This window comes from Ambystoma mexicanum, chromosome 6p, assembly GCF_040938575.1.
Source record: "Ambystoma mexicanum isolate Mex_15411 chromosome 6p, UKY_AmexF1_1, whole genome shotgun sequence".
NCBI lineage: Eukaryota > Metazoa > Chordata > Amphibia > Caudata > Ambystomatidae > Ambystoma > Ambystoma mexicanum.
In genome coordinates, this window is record NC_090935.1 from 600625221 (window position 1) to 600647645 (window position 22425).

Genomic DNA, 22425 nt, shown 5'->3' on the forward strand with positions numbered 1-22425 from the left:
TTTCTGTTTCATGGGCTGGTAAACATTCTACTACTTTCTCTCTATTACACTGTGGTCCTCTGGGTTCAGTTCTGGGTCCTCTTCTCTTTACTCTATTGTCTCCTCATTTGGTCTATCCTCTCACGTTTATGCTGATTCCCAAATCTATATTTCCTTCTCCTCTTTCTTAGACTCTCTCCATAGCACCATCTCTTCCTGCCTTTCAGTTAAACAATCTTCGATGCATACGCACGTCCTTCATTTTACCGCCTCAAACTGAGATTCTTTTCTTCCCTGCCTCTACTGTTCACCTCTTTCCATTCCTTGACATTTATTTTGATTCCTATTTCATTTACCATTTTCAACTCTAACATCCGTAAAGTGTGCCTTTCTATTCATGCTACCAAACTACTTGTTTCCTTCTATACTACTGCTCTGTTTGACTTATTACGCTCCTAGCCTATCAAGTTACCCCACTCTGCTAAGTCTAAATCTTCCATTCGTTCTCTGGGCTACCAGTTTCTTCGTGACCCATTTCCTCCACTCTGCAGTACCAGTCCACGCTTACTTTCAATCTCACCTTCCCTTAAATGCTCTTTTTATGGTTTTCAAATGTGTCCTTGGACTTGCCTTCCTCTGCTCCTCCTCGCTGATTTCTCTATATGGCCCATCTAATTCCCTTAGTTCATGAGGTCAGTTTCTACTTACAGTTCCCAAATTACTCGTTCCTCATCTTGTATTTGTAAATGTGTATAGCGTATACCCAGTCAGGGGGGACCGGAACAAAGCAATATTGCATCTGGGTGCAGATGAAAAAAAAGACGGCACACAAATATAGGCCAGCTTTTAGCTAATGCTTTTTAGATGAAGAGGTGAGTTTTTAGGTTTTTTTTCCTGAATTCCAACAGACTTTGTTTCGCAGTTCAAATGGTAGTTTTGCAGTTTCCGTTCTTTCACTCTTGTTGCACCCAAACATGGCTACTGTTTTTTTACACTTTCTACACTTTCACAAGCTTTGTTTAGGATAGTACAGGAGGGCGGAGCGTCCTCTGACGGGCCCATAAGTCAGAGCTCACCCTCGAGTACCTGTAAAACAAGATAGCTGCACCTTTGGGGTGCAGGATTCTCTTACTCTGACACAATTCAATAAGGGCAACTCAATAGTTTGGCAAAGGGAAGTCCGTTTAATGACGAGTACAAAACAGGGAAACAAATGGTAATTAACAGAGTTGCTATCGCCTGTCTCGCTTCAACTCCCCCCTTCTTCATCCAGACAGCAACTTTTATGGGCAAAATTTGTCATCATTTGACTTGTGAAACTCATAAGTTTGTCATGCAATCCTATTGGTCGTAAAGGTAACTTAAGTATAGGTGCTATATCTGTATCTGGTAACGGAGCATGCGGATTGGATAACTCATCGAGTGGGCGTCTACGCCCATCCCACTACATCACTCGTGATAGACGTCACTACAATGACGTCTTATTGGTTCTACAAGCTATAGGACCCTAGATTATTTGGTCCATTGTGATTGGGTGGGTTACACCCTTAGGCATAAATCTCCACTTTAAATAGCAGCATGTAGAATGGACACCCAGATGCGGAGTGCCCCAAGATTCACCATGCCTCCCTTCCATCAATCAGTACCTTTAGGGCTATGTGTCAGTTAGTTGGCTGAGGATGCCTCGAAACTGTAGCTTCCTATCAGGAAAGGTTATGGCATCCTGGGTAACATCAGATGTTGGTACCTCTTTGCCCTTGGCTGGTCACGTGTCTGTTCACTGTGAATCTGCCTAAATGTGCTTCATTTTCCTTCTTTTCATGTATTTGATTCTTACTTAGCCTTGCCACCTGCCTGGGGCCTCCTTATCTCGACCTTCACTGGCTGGCTGGTATGCTCTGAAGTTCCGATTCTCCGAGGTTGCTGCTTTCCTCCCTTCCTTAGGTTGACCTCGAATTCCCAGGCATGAGCTACTTCGTACTGAGTTTCGATTCTGCGCTTTCCTTTGGCTTTGGCTGGAATATGACTCTTGGCCTTATTAGTCCTTTGCAACATTGGCTTAATTCTGCTTTACAAAATGGAGTTGCACTTGTATAGTGTGCTTCATTGAGGTAGATGTATGATTGGCGCTTGCCGCTCTAACCTTCTAAGCATTGCGAGCAGTACCGTTTACTTAGCTTCTTGCGTTCCGAGCCTATTTACATGCATTCAGTCAGTTGCACAATTCGATCCTGGTTACTTTCTTTGTGCTGCAACGTTGTATCTTCTTATACGTCTATCACATCATTATTCTTTACATTTCGTCCTTGTGTATCATCTTTTGCTCGTCGTTTTATATGGTTATCTGTACGTCACGTCTGGGCTCTTATGTCATCACCATTTGCCTTCCATTAAGGCTCTGTGGGTCTCTTCGGGGACAGTCTGTGTCTTCATTTCGTATCCGCTGCTGGTACGGTTGTCAGAGAGTACCGTGCAGCCAATGGGTGTCTGATTATAGGCATTTCAGCCGGTATTGCTCTTCTGATGGGCACCAGGCATAGGCCCAGTATAGCTCTGTTGGTTCAATTGCTCCTCGTACGTCACGTATTTTGCCGAGTATGTTTCTGGTACCTCCAAATGGGGGGCAGGGGTGCAGACCATGTCTGGGACCTCCTCTACACTCCCCCCTCTGGTTGGTCCATCAACCACTTCTGCTTCCTCCTTTTGGAGTCATCTTCCTTTGTTCTTCTGTGTCCTGTTCATTGTGTACAAACCCTGAAGACGACGGTGTACACGGGTGTATCTTTGGAGTCCATATTTTTAGCACTCCTTTCAAACTTCCTGCTGTTTTTACATGCTCGTCCTTGTTCCAGGTCATTAGCTTGCATTGTCCATTTGGGCTGCAATAGTCCCATTTTCCTTCATACTTCCTTCGTCTCCTGGGATACGTGAAATTTGTTCCTTGTGGTGCAAATTCGCTGGCTCTCAGTCTCTTATTTCTTCATCCGTCAGGTCTCTGGGCTTCCAACCTGGTTCGACATTGACCATGATTTTCATCCCAATGGCTTTCTTCAGTTTTCTGGCACTGTGTGATGATTATCTTGATAACACAGAATCCTAGCAGTATCAGTACTAGTAAGGCTCCCAGAAACTTGAACATATCTGCCATCCATTGCGGGACCCATGCGAATAGTGCTTCAAACCAGCTATCATCATCCACTTCGTCAGTTTCATCGATCATCTGGTTCTTCAAGTTTGTCCACATACTTATAGCTTCTGTTAAGGTTTTTCTCATCATGCAAAGGTATAAATGTGCAACATGATTCTCCAATGTTTGCGCAAACGCCTCCATCCATCGCTGTGATCATGTCAAGTACATATCTCTTCTGGAGGGTCATTAATCGGATTGCTCTCAGTTCTTCTTTGATCGCGTTAAATCCTTTTATGGTGGTGTTGATGGTCTGTAATAACTCCATCTGGTTATCTGCAACCATTTAGCATTCACTCCAACTTGGATGTGTGGCAAGAGTAGTGTTGTGAATACTGTTGAGGTGAGGCTAAACAGCCTGTGTTCGTATGGGCTTGCATAGAATGCTTCTTCTGATTTGGCAGAAAAGTAATTCTCTCTCTCCTTCTGGGATACCAGTTCCACAGATCTCTTCCTTAGATGAGAATCTGCTTTCGGGAAACTGTTAATACTCGGGTCACTTTTTGGGATCGCTAGTGCAGGAACGTGGATGTTCACTAGTGTGCATATGCCTCCCCAGTTTTTCAGTAGTCTTGTATATGCCTTGGATCCACACGCCCAGTAATGGTCCATAATTACTGCGGTCCCTTGCGTCATTCCTGTGGCTTCAAAGATTTGTCTGCAGTTTTAATTCTCTCCCATCTTCCTTGTGCCATTGTTTCTGAAGCACAGTTTCGGGTTTTCCAGTGGTACTATTTGCAAGGGTCCTCCTCTGTCTTCGACCCATATCAGCAGCCTTACCAATTTCAGCCATAGAGGTTTGCATAATCTCTGCGAGTTCTCTATTGCTTCCTTGCAGGCTCCAAGGACCATCCACGCTCGGCAGATTGCAACCCCTTCTTCCCATCCGTTTGGGGAAACCACTGTTCCCCAGAACTGCATTTGGCCTCTGTTTTCCCAAATTTGAGCCTCTTCTGCAGTCTTTCCTTGGACATTCAGTCTCGGGTTTATTTCCCATCTTGTTCCTGATCTTTCACTTCAGGCTTTTCGTACCTGATCACGTGATTCTTAGTGTGTGCTCTGTTTCTTGTCTTGATATCCTGGACGTAACCGTCTTCATCGGGGTATTCCTTTTCAGTTGCCCATATCAGTGAGGCGTCTCTCCCCATAAACTGTCCTCTGGTGTTGCACATTGCTACGTGTGACATACAGTGTGCTGTAGGGACATCGATTTCTACAGCCACAAAGATCTTGAATTTTCCCATGCTGTATGGTAGAAGTGCACAGACGAAGCATTCTCCTTCAGCTTTCGTCTTCCGACCTCCTTCATGGGTTGGTACCAAATGTTGTTTCCCAGATGTGCTGTGCTATCCAGGTAGTTATTCAGTTCATTGTTATCTTCGTGTGGGCGTCTCTTGATCCTTAGTGTCTTTCTGTAGTTTGCTATAACTATATCTTTAAAAGCATCTGTGCTGCTTTTCCATGCTGGGGGTCTCTCAATCATGCTTGTCGGAGGGGCAGGCTTCATTACCTGTATCGCTGTGGTGGGAGAAGGTTTTGTGTTTCTCTTCCTCTTGTATTCTCTCGTAGAGCTCCTTTAACCACCACTTGTGTACCGTCTGCCCTTTGTATGACCGCGTTGTGGGCCTGGTGCTTGTTCCTTGTGTTGGGACTGGTGTGCTTGTCGTTACAGTCTCTGTGGTTCTATTTTTCAGTTCCTCATGCAGTTTCTTCGTTCTAACTATAAATGGGAATAAATGGTCTATCAGCTTTTGTGTCTTTGCAGTGAATTCTCGTGTAGCTGTCTGTCTTCTTGAGTGCTTTGGTTATATCTTTAGTTGGCCTTTCGCTTTCCTCTTGGTCACTTCCACTATTTTCTGGAACTGGTTGTTCGGTAGGCAGTCTCTTACTTTCTGTTGTCATCGTTCGAGGTTCTGTAGCCATTGGCACTTGCCCTTGTTCATCACCATTATCACGCACCATCTCCATGGGGACTTTAACATCATAATAATCACACATCATCTCTGTGGAGACTTTAACATCAGTATATTCAAAATCCATCTCTGTGGGGTCTTCAACCTCCTTTTTGGCACACTCTATATCTCTGGGGACTTAATCATCACCACTATCCAACATTTCTGTAACAAACTTAAAATCATTATACCCAGATGCCATCTTCATGGGGAGATAATCATCACTGTTATCAGATGCCATCTCTGTAAAGGATGCTAATGTTGTCATCATAAACCATCTTTGTGGGGACTTAAACATCTGAATATACATAGACCATCTGTGTGGGGCCATTGAAATCATTACAATCAAACACCATCTCTGTGAGGATTTTAACATCATTATCATTATCACACAACTAATGCAATTAAATGTCTTTAATAGAGTAGCTCTGACATTTTGGGGGTTTTATTGTACGGGGTTCAACTAGCGGATACTGGTGTTGGGGTCTTAGTAGGTTAGAAGGGGAGTCATCTGCAAAGCCAGCAGTGTTGACAAGTGGAGGCCGGATGTACCTCAGTGCCCAATGCCGGTATGGTTCTGTGTGGTTTGTGAAAGTGGCACTTGGATTTCTCATTTATATGGAGGTGAGAGCCCAAGTTCTATTAAATCAAAGTGCTAGTATGGTGAGTTAGCCACTAGATTAGGTGAGAGCTTTGGCATGCCTCCATCTTGTTCATGTGATATTAATCTGCCTAAGGCTGTCATGTGTGAGGTGGATATATTGTGTAGTGCAAAGCAGTAGGTGAAGGAGAGGTTCGTTTTTTAGGTGGAGAATAGGATATGTGAAATGAGGACAAACGTTGGGGAGTTTAATACTAGACTGAAATGATTGAGTTCCCATCTTTTGTTGACCTCTGTGTCTCTTTAATACAAATTATTCCTATCACACACCATCTTTGTGGGGACATTAACATCATTGTAATCACACACCATCTCTGTGGGGACTTTAGTATTATCTTAATCACACACCAGCTGTGTGAGGACCTTATCAAGATTATACAGGAATTGCTGTGGAAAATTTAAATTGACCATAATCAAACATGATCTTTATTGGAAAGGTAACTTCACTAATATTAAACATGGTCCAAAAGTAGATGGCAACATCTCACCATTCATAAAGAGGAGATGTGCAAATAGGGAAGATGGTGCCTGTGAAAGAATGAAATGAAATGTGAATTTGAAATCCTGCTTCCTTTTTTTATCACAAAGTGTAATCCTGGATCAATCATGTTATCTGCTGTGCCACAGTTCTCTTTCCTGAAACATTTTTATTGTTTATAATCGTGTTTACTGCCTGAACAAAGTGCTTTTAAGTTTCACATGCAAACTAAACATCTTGCAAATGCAAAACCATCATAATCCATCTGTTGTGGTGCCTAGAATTCAGGAAGGTACTCGTATATAACAAATATAATTGTATATTGTATACTAAGTACTATAAAGGAAGCATTTTGTCATTTGCTTATTATGCATTCCATCCCAAATAAGAATAATGTAGTAAGTCCCCACAAGGATGGTAACACATGTTCAAGTCCCCGCAAAGATGGTACCAAACACGCGACTAAAAATAAGTATTTTTGCAAATTTGAAGTTGGATCCTGTATTATGAATTTTTTCTGAGTATATTTCTGCTATTAACACATTTCCAGAACATTGGGAAAGGTTAGTCCCCACAAGGCTGGTTTCCACACATAGGCCCCACAAGGTAGGTAAAGTGTGTGTAAGTGTGTGTGTGTGTGTGTGTGTGTGTGTGTGTGTGGTGGTCAGTGCTACATTTTCATTCATTCCGCGCTGACCCGGTCTCCAGCTTTTCTCTTCATTCGTTACCTCAAGTGTGTATGAATCACTGCTAATTACATTCAATTTTAGTTTGTTTACTTTACCATCAGGTTTTCTTGGAACCGGAATGACTATATAGGGTCTGGGTGTTTTCGTGGGATTCGTACCTACGTTATCTGGTGGGTGCACTGAAATTGGAACGCTTCGTGCACCAATAAAGAATGCAGTTCTGATTGTTAGTAACAGAAAAACAATAATAATCACTATACATATGCACATTATCGTTCAATATGACAATTTGTAGCATTTACTTCCTCGGAAGTGGGGGCGCCCCTCCGCCTGTGGGAGGACTAGGTTACTGTTCTGGGCCCCCATTTCAATCATATCAATTGTAAAGTTCTATTCTTTTCATTTACATCATTGTCTTTGAGAAAGTTTGTAACATAGTATCTTGTGCTTCGTAAGTGCCCTCCCAACCGCCTCTCGAGGGTGACAATTGTCTCCGGTTACGGGATGCAGTTCCCGTCTTAGACTATGGAAAAAGATTAGACTAGCCCCTTTGGTGAGTCACATTCATTGAGCATATTCAAAATAGGTAAATTCTCGATGCATTCCCCGAATCTGCTTCAGTCTTAAGGACATGCTGGAACCTGTTTAAATGTGGAAAAAATGGTACCACTCAAAATCAAAATAAAAAAACAAGAATAAAAATAACACACAACGGTGAAGTTCTCTTCTCGATCCGTCCCACGGTGGAAAGATGAAGAACTGTGTCTCTATCTCCTGCATCTGTCCCTCGGCGGACGGTTTCACTGGAATCTCCTTAGGTACTCCCTTTGAAAGTTGGACAGCTCCACCTGGAGCATGATGCCATGGAGGAGTGTTCCCATGTGTGCAGTGTTAGCTGGATCTCTGAGGAAGGTGATGACATCAACCTCTGCAGGCCTTCCCACCATTTATGGATACTCTGTGACTAGACGAAACAGGACATTATGTGCCAGCTGGCTGTCCTCTGGTGATGGGGACATTTGTCCTGCTTTGCTGGGTTCTGGATCAAAGGCCTTTTTTGACGCGAACAGTCTCTGCACTTTCCTGCTGCGTGGATTGCGACCACGTAGTTTAGCTTGATCCACAGTTGGTTCAGATATTTATTGTTTCTTGGATCTCTGATGTACGTTAGTCTATCTGTGGTTCTCCTGATGAGTCCTGGGCACTCCTCTATAATGCGAAAGAAAAGCGTGTATGTCAGTTCATCGATGATCACTTGTGGTGGAAGCATTTGTGTCCTTATTACTGTATTCGGGCAACTCAGCGAGGGCTTCCGCGATGACAGTCAGTAGTTGCCAGATTACTTTCTTATTAGCAGGATCTTGTATAAAGTCTGTCACTGGAGACTCTCCCTACAAGTGATGGATATGAAATTACCACTAACTGAAAGTAGGTCAATACATCCCATGTGAGATTTCTTCCGGGAGATACCGTGTATCTTGTGAAACAGAGTGTTGATATTGGCTGCTTCAGGACACTGTTTTGCTTATAACCGGAAAAGTCTTTCGCTCACAGTATCAGTCTTTGTTTTTCAGCAATGTTTAAGGATGACTTGATTCAAATGTTTGTGTGATCAGTGTGTTGTGGCTTGGATGCACAATTCTCTTCTTTCCTGCAACTATAATGCACAGAGTGTCCGTATTATGTCCTTATTCTACCTTTTTCCCGGCAGAAAATGTCCGTTTTTAAGCCACAACTTGCACAGGAGCTCCTTTTCTTGGCCTTTGCTGCTTATGCATCCTTCTTCCTCGCCATGGATCTTGTCTGCACGTGCTGAGGTTCTTCCCCGTTGTCTGTGGGTTCTTCGCAGTGGGGTGCAGCTAAAGGGATCTCACCGATATAAGGTTTAATGTCATTTAGGAAGATCCAAGCTCACCTGCCTTGCGGTTTGACGGCTGAGGGGCTGCAGTCTTCTACAATGAACGGGCCGTTGAATCTTGGCTCGTCCCACTTCTTTGTGTGGTTTCGTACCAGCACTGCATCACCAGGGAAGATGATTGGCGCACAGACCTTGAGCTGTGTCTGTTTCAGTACCTCCCGCGGGACTGGTGTTGTGCTGCACCCTTTTCGTCGTTGCTGCAGTTGGCCTGAAATGACAGCAAGGCTTTGTCATGCAGTTCAGATATTCCGACAACTCGGTTCCCAGGACATCTCGGGTGGACTGGGCATCACATCTCGAAGGGTAAAGGGGAGGGGGGGTCCTCATTCTCCTTCCCGTGACTCGTGCGGCGTAAGATGATGGTCGGATCCTGGTTTGTTCTGAAGAGCATACAATGCCAGTGGTAGACATTGCAGCCATCCCTTCTTTAGAGTAAGCTTCAACTTGGCTATTCTTTCCTTTAACAAGCCGTTGAGCCTCTCGCATATGCCATTTACCTCTGGATGATACGCCGACGAGAACTTGTGCTTTATACCAAGCAGCCCTGTTCAAAGACAGAGTTTACAAAGTGGGCCCCGTTATCTGATTTAATTACCTCACACACCCCCCATCTAGGGAACACTTCCCTCACCAGGAATTTGGCAGTCTGGGTGTGTACAGGGACCTGCTTCTATCCATCTGGAGAATGGCCACACCACTAAAATTAAGTACCTGAACCCGTTACATACTTGAATCATGTCGACATAATCGACGTGCAAGTGCTGAAATGGCCCATTTGGCTGGGGGATGACTCCTCTCACTACTTTTGTGTGCCCAGCGGTGAATTGCTGGCAGATTATGCAGTTCACCATAAAGAATGCAACATGCTCCGCTAAGTTTGGTGTAAACCAGTCTTCTGAGAGCGTTGCAGCGAGATTTTCTTTTGACATTTGAAAAGGGTAATGTAATTGCTCCAATGCTATCTTTAGTAGGGCTACAGGCATTACTGGTTTACCAGTGCGGTCTTGCCGCCACAACCCGTCGGAGGGGTTTAACGAACACCCTTAACACTTCCACAGATTCTTCTCATCTTGAGGTGCATCCCCTTGGAGCTCCATTAGTTGGGTCTGCCCCATATTGCTATAGGCTCGCTATCATCATATGTTCAATGGTGCGTGCCACTTCTACTTCCATGATCGTCTCATTTTTGGATGCCATATGCTTGGCTTCCGTGTCTGCTGCGTGATTTCCACGCAACACAAAATCTGTCCCGTGAGTATGGGCGGCGCATTTCACAACCTCTATGCCCACTGGGAGCTGTAGTGCCTTGATCAGTCTGTCCATAAGGCTGCGTGCTGCACTGGCGTGCCGTCTGCTCGGAGGTAGCCCCTCCTCTTCCAGCGCGCTAGTGCTGCGTGCACTGTGGACGTCACATAGGCGGAGTCACTGTACACTGTTACTGCCTGGTCTGCATGATTCTCAATGGCGAGTATCAACGCCAATAATTCTGCTACCTGTGCTGAATAATGAGATGGTATTCGTGCACCAACGAGTACTTGAAATTCTCTGTTTGCTATGTGTTTTATTACGGCAACGCCCGTATATCTTTGTCCATCTTCTTGGTCGATTCTTGAAGAACCGTCAATGAAAACAATTTCACCATCTGCCAGGGCATTTTCTTTCACCCTGGGGATTTCATCATAGAATTCTTCATAATTTGCGCAGGCATGTAACGGCTTTCTTCAGTGACTGGCTCTGCTATGAACGTGGCTGGGTTTACTGTTTTACATCAAACTATTTTGATCGATGGGTTTGATATAATCACTGCATAGGCAGAGGCCCTTTGAGATGTCGGTGTACCTTTCGGTTGCTCTAGTATGGCAAATGAGTGCTCGAGGTATAACGTCATGGAGCATCCCATTACAATAGTTCTCCTTTTGTATGGCGAATGCTGCGGCAGCTAAATTTTGTTTGCATGGGAAGTGGCCTCTCATGACTGGGTCCAGGTTCCCACTGTAGTACGCCAGGGGCTTATACCCCAACGAGGTTCTTTGGGCGAGCACTGCCATCATAACTCTGCCATATGTGTGAGAGAACAGGTAGAATTCCTCTGCATAATTAGGAATCCTGAGAACTGGGGCCGTGCAAATTGCTCTCTTGAGTTCAGTAAACCCTTTGTCCATAGCCTCAATCCATTCAATTATTTCCTTTGTCGCCTGCGCCTTCTTTAAGGCCTGGAGCAAGGGCTTGGTATACGAGTTGTAGTCGAAGACCCATGCTCTAACATAATTGCACAGGCCTAGGAAGCTCTGCATTTGCTTTATCGTAAGTGGCTTTGCCGTGTCATGATAGCTTCAGCCCTTTCCGGGGTTACTTTTTTCTCCTCGTGTGAGATTAGCTGGCCTATGTATAGCACCTCTTGTTGACAGTATTGTAACTTTTCCTTGTCAACCTTGTATCCTTTCTCAGCCAATATAGTCAGTAGCTGGACAGAGTCGCGCCTGCATTGCTCTTCAGTGGTGCTCCATATCAGAATGTCATCTACATACTGCAAAACACTGTCTACCGCAATATTACTTGGGTCCATTTGCAGGGCTCTATTGAAAATGGACGGGGACTCACAATACCCCTGGGGTAATCTCGTACTTTTTAGACGCATCTGTTGACAGTAAATAACGTCAGATCTTGCGAGTCACAGTGCAGCGGGATTGAGAAAAAAGCATTTTTCAAATCGATCCCCGTGAAATATTTTGCCTCGCTCGGTATGTTACACAGGATCGTAGATGGATTAGGGACTAAAGGGAACTCTGCTTCGACTATATCGTTTAATGCTCTTAAATCTTGGATTAAAGGCCAAGACCCTCCCTTTGCTTTTTTGACAGGGTAAATCACTGTGTTACAAGGTGATTCTGGCGTCACTAGGATGCCCTGCTCCATCATGGCGGAAATTGTCTTCGCAGTCCCTTCATCTTGGGATATGGGGATTGGGCATGGGATATTGTCACGCTCTTGGTAAAATTGCTCCTGGTTTCAGTTTGATTTTCACTTCACCTACCCCCTTCAGGAGGACTATGTCATAAGGTCCAGTAGTATATACTGAGACAGGCACTTGGGCCATGTCATCCTCAAAGTATGCTGGATGGACCAGCGCCAACATCATTCTCTGCGGCACTTCTCGTTTGATCATTTTGACCCAGAATATCAGACTTGCTTCCACCCTCGTCTCTTCTAGGTCAGGGTGTTCTTCAAACTGATAGTCATCGGTGACATCAGTCACTCTGTACCCTTCTTCAATGGCGATAATTGCATACCATTGTCTGCCTTAATCGTCGAAACCTTTGACCATTGCTACTTTCCCCTCATACTGCTGCAATATGTATCGATAAGGGAAATACTTGTCCCTCTTCTTCATGCATCGGTATTCTTGGCCTGAACAGGAACACATCAGGAGTTCTCATAGTTCTATCTGCGAGGCCTGGCAATCCCGCCATAAGCGAAGACTTCTGGTTCTAATGGCATAGCTCTCATGGCTATGCATCTGGAGTACGCTCTGATCATTTTGCACACGTTAGAATAATGCATTCTTGGAGTGGAGCATACTATGCCCTCCTCTGTGAACGATAGTCCTATTCAGCTTTGTCATTAAATCTCGACCCAAAATGTTTACTGGGGTCTGACGTGAATATAATAAGGGTACATGCATCTCACAATCCCTTACAGAGACTGGGAGATTGTCTGTAAAGGGAACTCTGCTGTGACCTCCTGTAAAAGTATCTATGGCCTGGCCGGAAAAGGGAAAACTTGCCGTCTCGTATGCACGAGCGTGTTGCACCCGTGTCGACTATGAAGAAATATTCTTCTCCCCACCACCCCCATGGCGACATTCACCTAAGGTTCCCTGTTAGGGTCTGGGGTCAGTGATAGGATAGAACACATCAGGGTTCCCAGCGAGCTGTCCTATTTCATGTATAAGTTCGGTCTGCTGCATACTTGTGGATTTCCTCCATTTCCAGGGTTGGGCCCCCCCCTAAGCTCCCCTCCGGGGTTTGTTCACTGTGATATTTGTGGCGGTGCCTGTTGAGATTGCCCCTGTGGCAAGTTCCCCATGTTTGAGGGTTGAACCCCTTGCTGTGCACCTTGCTGCACGCCCAGTGCTTGCTGCTGCACGGTGTGATTCTGTGCACCGCCCTGTTGCGGGAAGGCAGGCTGGTTCACCATGCCTGTTCCCATTCGTTGTCCAATTTGCCATGCGCCTTGGCTTCTGCACGCGCGTGCCACATGTCCTGTCATTCCACACAGCCAACACACTGGCGTTGGTCGGGCCATCTGTCCATTTGGCATATCTGGACTGCCCATCTGCATGTTTTGAAAACCCCCTTTATTATTCTGAAAACCTCCCGGATTACTTTGAAACCCTCCCTGATTACTCTGCCATCCTCTTCCTCTAAATCCCCTTCCCCTCGGGTAAAATCCCACGTTACCCTGGTTATTCTGCAATGGGTTAGTCGCTTGTTGTGCATTCGGTTCAGCCGGGCTTGTCAACATGGCTCCTTCGAGAGCATACTTTTAAAGTTTCTTTTGCACCAGCTTCGTTTCCTCACCCTTACGAGTTGCCTCCTTTTTTCGATTTCTTTTTTTTTTTTTTTTTTTTTTTTCTTGCAACAATCTACAGTAGTGTGCAATTGTCAACTGTATTTCGGCCCATGGTTTAGCTTCTACTTGTACCAATTTCTTGAGCTGTTTCTGCACTGGTTCAGGCAACCCATGGCACAATATATGCTAGAACACAGGGATGGATTTCGACCAAGATTCATGTGTTTCGAGCACCCATGTGTGTTGAAAATTCTGGATATAAATCAACGGATCCTCTGACTCTTTCATTTTTCGAGTCATTATAGCTCCCTTATTGGAAGTGTCTGGGTACAGCTCTCGTACCGCTTTCCACACTGCTGCTCTATTATTGAATGGTGCTCCAGCATGGGTAGTGTTAATTATGGTTACCCCAGGGTACCTAGCCAGCTTCCACACATCTGCTCTCTCACCAAGTATGGCGATCAGGAGACCCTTAATGTCCCCTATAGCTAACTTGACACCCCCCCTGTCATTTTTTCTAACTCGTGTATCCACTTCCCGGCTCCCAATGGCAGCATTGGAAGCTTGTTTTTCAGGTTCTCTCAATCCATGTGTGGCCATGGAATATATTGTGGTCTTGTGCCCCCCTTTTCTAGCAGCGGGAATTGAAATGCGCAGTCTTCCTTCTCTTTCCCCATAGCTCTCCTGTCTCTTGCTGGGGTAGCATTCCTGCATCGCCGGCTACCTGGCAATGTCCTCAATCTGTCTACATTGGCAGGTGCTGGTACCCCCCCCCCCCACCCCCTCCCCTGACCGCGGGGTATTCCCTCATGTCGGCCAGGCTACGCAGCGGACTCCGATGCCCTAGGTGCGGCCTCGCTAGCGTCTGACCATTGTACCCCTTGGTCCCTTGGGAGCCGCTTCTCGCGCCGTCTCACTTCTTTGTGTGTCTCGTCCTCCGTATCCCCACTGAAGTCGGACGCTGATTGTTCCCAGTTCACGCAACTCCTTGCATCTTCTTCATTCTTACAAATTTCTAGCCTGTCCAGGGACAGTCCCATGCTCCCACTACTTCGGGTGACATCCTCGGTGTCATATAGTTCAGTGCTTTCCAAGCGCTCGTCTTCCCCCCCCCCCCCCCTTGGGGAATTTGTTACAGCCCCATTTCATCGTATATTTTGTCAATCGTTTCCCTGATGCTTCTGGTGTCGAAGTCATCTTCAATATTTGCCTGGTACTGAGTCCTACGCAGGAAAGAATTCTTTGATGTCTTCCTGTTCTACAACAGGATTGGGTTTTTTAACTTCCTGCTCCAAATATTCAAGATCCCGTGCCCTCTGTCTACGTTTGCGTTCTGTATCATCAACTTTCTTGCGCTTCCTCGCTTCTTCACTAGTCTTATCTTCCCTTCTTTCATTTCTACGTTCCTTTGCCCTTCTAACTTTCTCATCTTCCCGTCTCCTTATTCTCTTTTCATGTACTCTTTGCTCTTCCAACCTTTGCTGATTCTGTCTGTACTGGTCATAGGCTGCCTTCTGTTTGCGATCGAGTGGTTTCTCTTGCTCTTCGATATAGTTGTTCTCGTCTCAGCCTATCCTTCCTTTTTATCTTTTCGTCCCTCATTACCTTCTCCTTTTCTCTCCCTTCTTTGCGTCTCATCTGACTTCTCTCTTGGTCTCACATCATCACTTCCTTTACCATCGAGCTTCAACAATATCTATCCTCTCATCCATTTGTCTCTTGTGAACGCTCTATCAGTTATGCCTTTGCTTCCTTTCCATTTCTTTCCCTCTCTCTCTCCTTAACAAGAGGTGCACAACTCTGCCTCGTCTTTCCTCTCCTCATCGTCACTCGGGACTGCTGAGGTAAGATTAATTTGCTGCTCCTCCTTGATTTCGTCACTACTGTACGTAGGTGACTCGTATGCGGGGTTGCTATACCCGGTGGCTGCCTTAAGCTCCCTTAACGGGTAGAGTCCCTCTGACTTACTCCCCTCGATCTCTGGCTCAGGCGGGGCTGGTGGCGCGGTAGGCGTCTCACTCTTCCCCCCCCCCGTGCATACGTTTAGTATCCAGTCTGCAGGAGGATCTTCCTCCTTTGGCTGTTTGAACAATTTCCACAGTTCTGGAACAGCAAGACGTTTCTCTAGTTTCTTGCCTATGTATGTGGCATGTAGATAAGTCGTCATATGCTGTAAAATGGCTTTAGATAAAGAGCCGTTCTGTAGCCACGGCATAAACATTTTGTGGGCGGTACCCTTAACCCACTCCGTACTATACTTCTTAAGCTTGGGTGCGTGTTTGGGCACTTGCTTGCACAAATGGGCAAGTGAGGTAACCTCCTCCATTCTCTAATTTCGTTACCAACCATATTTTATGCAATTTTCACACATCCAACAGTATGAGCAAGCACCAAATACGCAAGCTCCAATCTTTCCTGCCAAAATTCTATATCATCAATTTACTCGAACATCAATCCATTGGCGATTGCCTCTTAGTTACGGAATCGCGTAAAGCCCAAACTTCATTTCAAACAATCAACCCCGGCATGGGGGCTAAAACAAACCCCTTTAGAGCCGTCTTTAATCGTCACCGTAGTCTAATCGTCCCCCATTATGTGGGCTCTGAGTTCACGTTTCTTCTGACTGTTATATTAAAGCGCAAGAACAAGGCGAAGCCTCTTACTTTTTTCCTCGGGTGTCCTTCCTGGTATCCTTCTAGTTTTCTCTCGGGTGCCCTCCCAGTAACCACTATTTTTCTCTCGGGTATCTATCCCAGTAACCCAAATGACAAATTTGGCTTATGCTACGTGGGGGATGACAACCCGCCCAATCAGAACTAGACTGGCTGAACACCACTCCTGTATCCGCACGAAGAAATCATCTGCACCAATGGTTGTACACTTCTTAGTCAAAAACCATGGCCCAAATGAGTTCAATTGGACTATCATCGAGAAGATGACCAGCTGTGGTAGGAAAAGCAGAGTGGTTGGCCTCTCCGGAGTTGTGCTTCAGCCTGCTCGAGAGCTAGAGAAGGGCAAACTGCGGTCCAGGGTGAGTGCACATCCAGTGCATGCTGTGGGAGCCGCGTTGGGGGCAGCTCATGGTGGGTTTGGGTATCTTGCCACCCGGCACACTCACTACTGCACCTGATCGAAGCACATGGCCTAGCTGAAGTGGAAGGCACGGGGGCCACAGCAACGCGTGGTCTTGGCCAGTGGGTGCGAGCATAGTGAGCACTGGCACCTGCTCTGCAGGTGAAGCGCCTTTAAGAGGACCAGCAGAATGCGAGGCGATCGTCAGTGTGTCCTGGAATGAATGAGGATACAAAGATTCACACGGATTGGCCTGTGGTGACCAGAGGGAATGTGGAGGAGCTGCAGGTGGCTGCGTTTGGGCCTGCGAGATTTGTCCTGGAGGTGAGCCCTAGGGTCCTGAGCCTAACTAAGAAATGGCAAGTGGAATAGCTGCCAGAAAATCCCAAAAGAAAACGGTCTAGGGGACAATGACGACTTTGTGCCCCACAGTGGGCAGCGCAGTCAGGAAAGGACAACACTGCAGGAGCCTCTCATGGCAGCACTGGGCTGGATTGAGCAGTCCATATCCAGATTGGAGGGTGACGAGCTGGAGCGGAGAACATCCACTCTGGAACAAAGGACCGGTGAGTTTGACAGTGTTCCCAAACTTTCCCCTAGGTGCAGAAACTCAGCTGGGAAATGGAGGTGGTGGTAAGGGGTAACAGGGCAATGGAAACCATAATAGAAAATCTGCAAAATGCAGTGCGGGCCCCAGAGCTGCGGGTCATTGGCCTCCCAACGGGAGTGGAGGGGACCAACCTGATAGACTTTGCTGCCACTTGGCTTCCAGAGTTGCTGGACCTCGAGGTGGAGGAAGACCCCATATACATAGACAAATGCTCCAGGCTCAAACTATCCACTTCCACAGCAAAGCTGAAGTCAACGAGGGCCCTATGCTTCTAATCTGACTCGGGCAACAGGGATAGGATTCTGAGGGCAGCAGCGGCAAAGAAACCTTTAAAGTACCAGGGTCAGAGGAATCATCTTTTCACAGATCTCGCACCTGTACTGACAAAAGAAGGAAGGCATTGAATGCAATAAAGCAGGCCTTTTTGGAGCATGGCGTTCAAGCCGACTGTTTCGACCCACTAAGCTCAGGGTCTCCTAGAACAGCAAATAACACCTTCTCTGGGGACACAGAAGGAGCAGACAAGCTGCTGAAATCCATCCTGCAGACAAGTATCCTGATAGCAACGCCCGATATAGACTCTGTGGCGGTAGTGAACTGCCTGCCTTTTCCTTCTTCCCTTCTTTGCACAATGTGGTCGCTGTCGAGTGCCATAATCATTTATATTGGTTTGCCATGGTTATAAGATTGTTCTGTTCCTTTAATGAGACCAGTTCTCAAAAGCTGAGTGTGATGCCTTGCAGGGCCCCTCTGTAGACTGTTGTCGTATGGCCTTTCCCCCGGTGTCACCTTGGGTGGGCTTTGTGCTTTTTGCTTTAACCACTGAGATTGACCCCCCCCCCCCCCCCTCACCAAATTGACGTGGACTCTGGGGTTTTTACCAGTTATGAACAAATGTCTCCATGTGTCTGTAGTTGCACAATGTGGGTACTTCCTACTCTGGATTCTCTGTATTGTTTGTACAAGAATTGAAACAAAACATAAATGTAAAAGAACTAAAGCAGTCACAATAGATCGATCATAGGGATGGCAGTAGCAACTTATGGTGACCCCTATGCAATGCCTTGTGTAAAGGCATGGCTATCAGATGCTTGCTCGTTACTGTTGGAGTGGGTAATGTGAAAAATCGCTGGTTTTCTGTGCTAGACTCCTAGACTCATCCGAAATCCATGTGTCTCAGCAACATTGGCGATTAGACAAAAGCATAGATGACTGCTAAATGCTATATTATGCCTTTTGCATGTGGTTTAATCCATTGCAGATCAGATGACGGCCATTCAGAATTGGAGATGTTCTCGTTTTGTTTGTAAAATTGTTTCCAAATGTATAATTATTTAAATTCTACCTTTTTCAGGCAAAATGGTAAGACACAGCAAGCTTCAGAAGCAGATCCTGAGTTTATTCAAACAATTTTTACGTGCTGGGAGGGAGAAGCCAGGATTTCTACCACGGATCCAGGAGGAGTTCCGTAAGAATTCCAAAATTCCCAGGAGCGACGTGATGCAGATCGAATTTCTGCTTCGTAGAGGTCAGAGGCAGCTGGAACAATTGAAAGACAGTAGCACAAAGCAAATGTGCACATTTTATCAAAAACCGTTCTAGTGCCAAGGAATAGCTCTGTCAAGGAAACTAAATGCATATTGGAAAAGAAAAGCAAATGAAGTGAAATAAAAACATAGGCTTTTGAATTCAAGATCGTGCTCTTTTCTAACGGCGCATTGAGGATCCATTTTTCGCTGCAGCTCTCAGCGGAGAATCTGATTTAATCTGCAGTTGAAACTGAGCACAACCCATCCATAACGCTGCCTTTTGATATGATGACCCCTTCAAAGCATTTCCTGTGGTCAATTGCAATGATTTAGGAAGTAATGCATGAAAAAGCATCTGTTTGTGTATTGTAGATGCCCTGATACTGACAAAGCAGAGCAATGGTCTGAGAGGTGCCTTGGTATGTAAGCGTAACTGCACCTTTGTTTGAGTCAATAAAGATAACAGCCAGTTGCACTACACCAAATAGTTAAGTCATTGGTGTGTGGAAAGGTTTGTACTATAAAGCAGTAAGCTCTGGCTCGTAGTATACAACTTTCATGGAGGTTTCATTTTGATTGCTTTACAGTCGGTCAGATAGCTGGATCAGATGAGCGAACAGTTCTGACCTCTGTTTTCAACCTGCAGATCACGGTTTTGAATCCTAGCGGAGCCCAATCAGATTTTCAACCTACCATGCTTCATAAATTGAGCACCATCAAATTGTAACATCTGTTATTTATAGTGCCATGAAATGTCAAGATTTACAGGTCCAATTGATCTATAAAAATACAAGCTGTTAATAGAATTTTAATTTTGTTTTAAATTGGGCAGTGCGTAAGTGCTACACCTATAAGCCAAGACTAATTGGATGATGGGTACGTGTGAGATGGGATATGAAGAGGGACACAACTTGTATATTTTTTCTTTCCATTTTTATTTACCTGCACATTAACTGTCCATGTCCTTGCTAATCCTTTGGACATTCTGACCCACTACCTGGTCCTCCCTGCCAAAAAGACATCTCCTGGGATTTCAAGCAGCAGCTTCAAACTTTGTCCCTTTTATCACTTGCCATGGTTATTTCAAAGCAGTCTAATGAGAGATAATGGGTTCATTGCAGCGGTAAATGCACCACTTGTGAAATGAAAATGTCTTAACCAAGCGTACCTTTGCGGTACACTTGGTTAAGAGAAAGGAAGGCAAAATCTTAAAACTATTACCCTCAAAAGGGACAAAAATCTGTTTTATTATGAGAACTTCCCATACTAAGTCGAAAGACTTACTACGCACAAAGTATATTGATATACATTTTCATACAAAACAAACCTAAACCAATGACATGCCAGTGAGATCAAATATTAACATTATAAATCCCAAAGCCTACATACAGAAGCTTTTGTAACTGATACAGAATAAGTCTGTTTCAGCCGAAAGAAGACCAATTATTCCAAATAAGAGTTAGTGCATGTTAACTAAGCAAGTGCCTTTTAGTTCTTCATTTTGATGAGGTTTCTGATAACGAGAATATTCATTTGTTTATAACTGATCTTCTGCAACCTGATTCCAATAACTATTCTGTGGCAAACGGTCTCTTGAAATTACAGCAACACTGGATCCATAGGTTTTAAATCCATCAGCATGTGCTGAATTATTGCCTTCAGTGGCATGTTTTATTTAAGCGTCTTTAATTCCATTACTACTTCTAGTCATATGGCCTATTTCTTTAGGTGTCGCTACTAGTTGTTATAATGGTGTTTGGCATTTCTCAATTTACAAGTGTGCAGTGCACAAACAAATGCCTGCATGTACAGATTATACTTGTTTTTGACATGCGCGCTCTTGATCTACATACAGTGCATCATGGCACCCTGGACTTCCTAATCGACAAGCACGTATTGTGCTCACAAATATCTGCACACAGTTTTCACGTGTCTCTGAGTGAAACTTGGCCTCTTACGGTTTTCCACACAGTGCCGGCGTATGTTAAATCCATGGCACCTTCTACAAGTAAGTGTTGCATCACATATTAAACTCATTACTCTTTTCTTATTTGATTTGTTCTGCACCCATTGCATGCGATTAAGACGTGTGACTGCTGTTTATTTTTGTAGCAACTCATGACTGATAGCAATGGATAGAAGGACATTGACTGCGTTTTGCATCCCCACGACAGTAAGATTAAATAACGTGGCACAAATCTTTATTTTGCAATATTTGGCACAGCATATTTCAGCCAGATTCATTTCCATTTCTATTATTCCATTTGGTCTCTAAGAAGAAATATTTGACTAGGTTATTTCCATTGTGGCATACAAATAGGAGCCCTAATTGAGCTAAAGAAATTAGATGCTTATTTTTAATAAATTTACTGCACAAACATTGACTGAAAATTGAGATTCATTCTCACACTATTTCCAATAATGTAATTGTGGTATTTTCTAGTGTAAAATATGGACAAGCTTTTCAAAAGTGCACAAACCATGCTGAATATATGTTGTCCTGATGAAGGCATGGCCATTAAATAATCATTACTGATAAAGCCGAAACAGAAGTGCTTAAGTTGATGAGAAAGAGCCGAAACATGCTCTAACGCTAATTTGGAGTACTTTGTCATCTTTGGTCTGAAACAGTCTTATTATTTGACAGTTACACCAGCTTCTATATGCAGGCTTTGTATTCTACTGTTTGGCAAAATTGTAATCTGGATGTGTGGCTTCTGATGATAATTATTTGTATTGTAATGCCACTGGTATGTCATCTGTTCTAGGTCTGTTTTTTATGTAGATGTACATAAATAAAATGTTTGCATACTGAGACTTTCGAGTCGCATCTACAGACACTTGATTTATAAGCAGAACATTTGCCCTTGTATTTGTTCCTTGCACTGAAGTTGTGTTAAAACAAGCATTGGAGGCAAAGCCAACAGTTTTAGCTAGTGAATGAGCAGTAGGTAAGCATTTGCCAGGCACTGCTATAGTATGTCCATCCAATGGCTACACAGTAGCCAAAACTATTGGCTTTGCTGATGCTAGTTGTATTATACATTACATTTGTAGATGTTTTAGAAACCTATTATTTGCATTTTACTCACTTTCCCTATACCTTCGAGGACATTTTTCTAAATCAAGTTTTCTATAATGTTCCTCTCTAAGCCTGTAAAATATATTCCACTGGTCACCTGTCTAGATACAATTAAAAGTGAAACTGCAAGAACCCACTGTGCAACATATCCTCTTTGAGGATCGCTTAGTTTGATTTGGATAGCATCAGGACATGCATTCCCATTAAAGCATTGTACAAGGACAATTGTAGATCACATATTAAAACCATTGGTGAATAAAATGCAGTTGCTGTTGAAGCCCAAAGGGTGGTGGAGTCTATCACAACTTAGTTTTCTACTTATTGCAACAGGTTATAGAATATTGGAGCTATCTTCAGTGCAATTTAAATCTATTTGCAATTATGTTGGTTAAAGCCATGGTACAAACAGATTTATGTTACACAATTTTTTCATACAGTTGAAAATTCCACCCATCACAGCCAAGGAATCCCACCAAGGAGGAAATACCCTAATCGTGTGAGGCTGAAACTCTGGGTCAATTTACCTGATTGACTAAGCACTATGAAAAATCATAAGAGGTTTTGAAAAATGTTAACTGAAATATTCAAACGGGTTTACAACCTCCCTCTTGCAAATTGACCATTACTTCAGAGGCACTTGCCTCCCATGTGGATTTATCAGGTTGTTTGTTCTATGGGCACTTTATGACGACCTTT

General features: G+C 44.4%; 1 protein-coding gene across 5 annotated transcripts in view; it reads left to right on the forward strand.

Annotated features, from left to right (window-relative positions):
- Window positions 1-21464, forward strand: part of SDHAF1 (succinate dehydrogenase complex assembly factor 1) — a 172136-nt gene extending 150672 nt beyond the window's left edge. For all 5 annotated transcript variants that reach the window (XM_069627443.1, XM_069627442.1, XM_069627440.1 and 2 more), the window contains one exon: window positions 18473-21464. In XM_069627443.1, coding sequence (XP_069483544.1) covers window positions 18473-18720 — 248 coding nt within the window. In that variant the 3' untranslated portion in view covers window positions 18721-21464. The remainder of the gene's footprint in view (window positions 1-18472) is intronic.
- The last annotated feature ends 961 nt before the right edge of the window (window positions 21465-22425 follow it).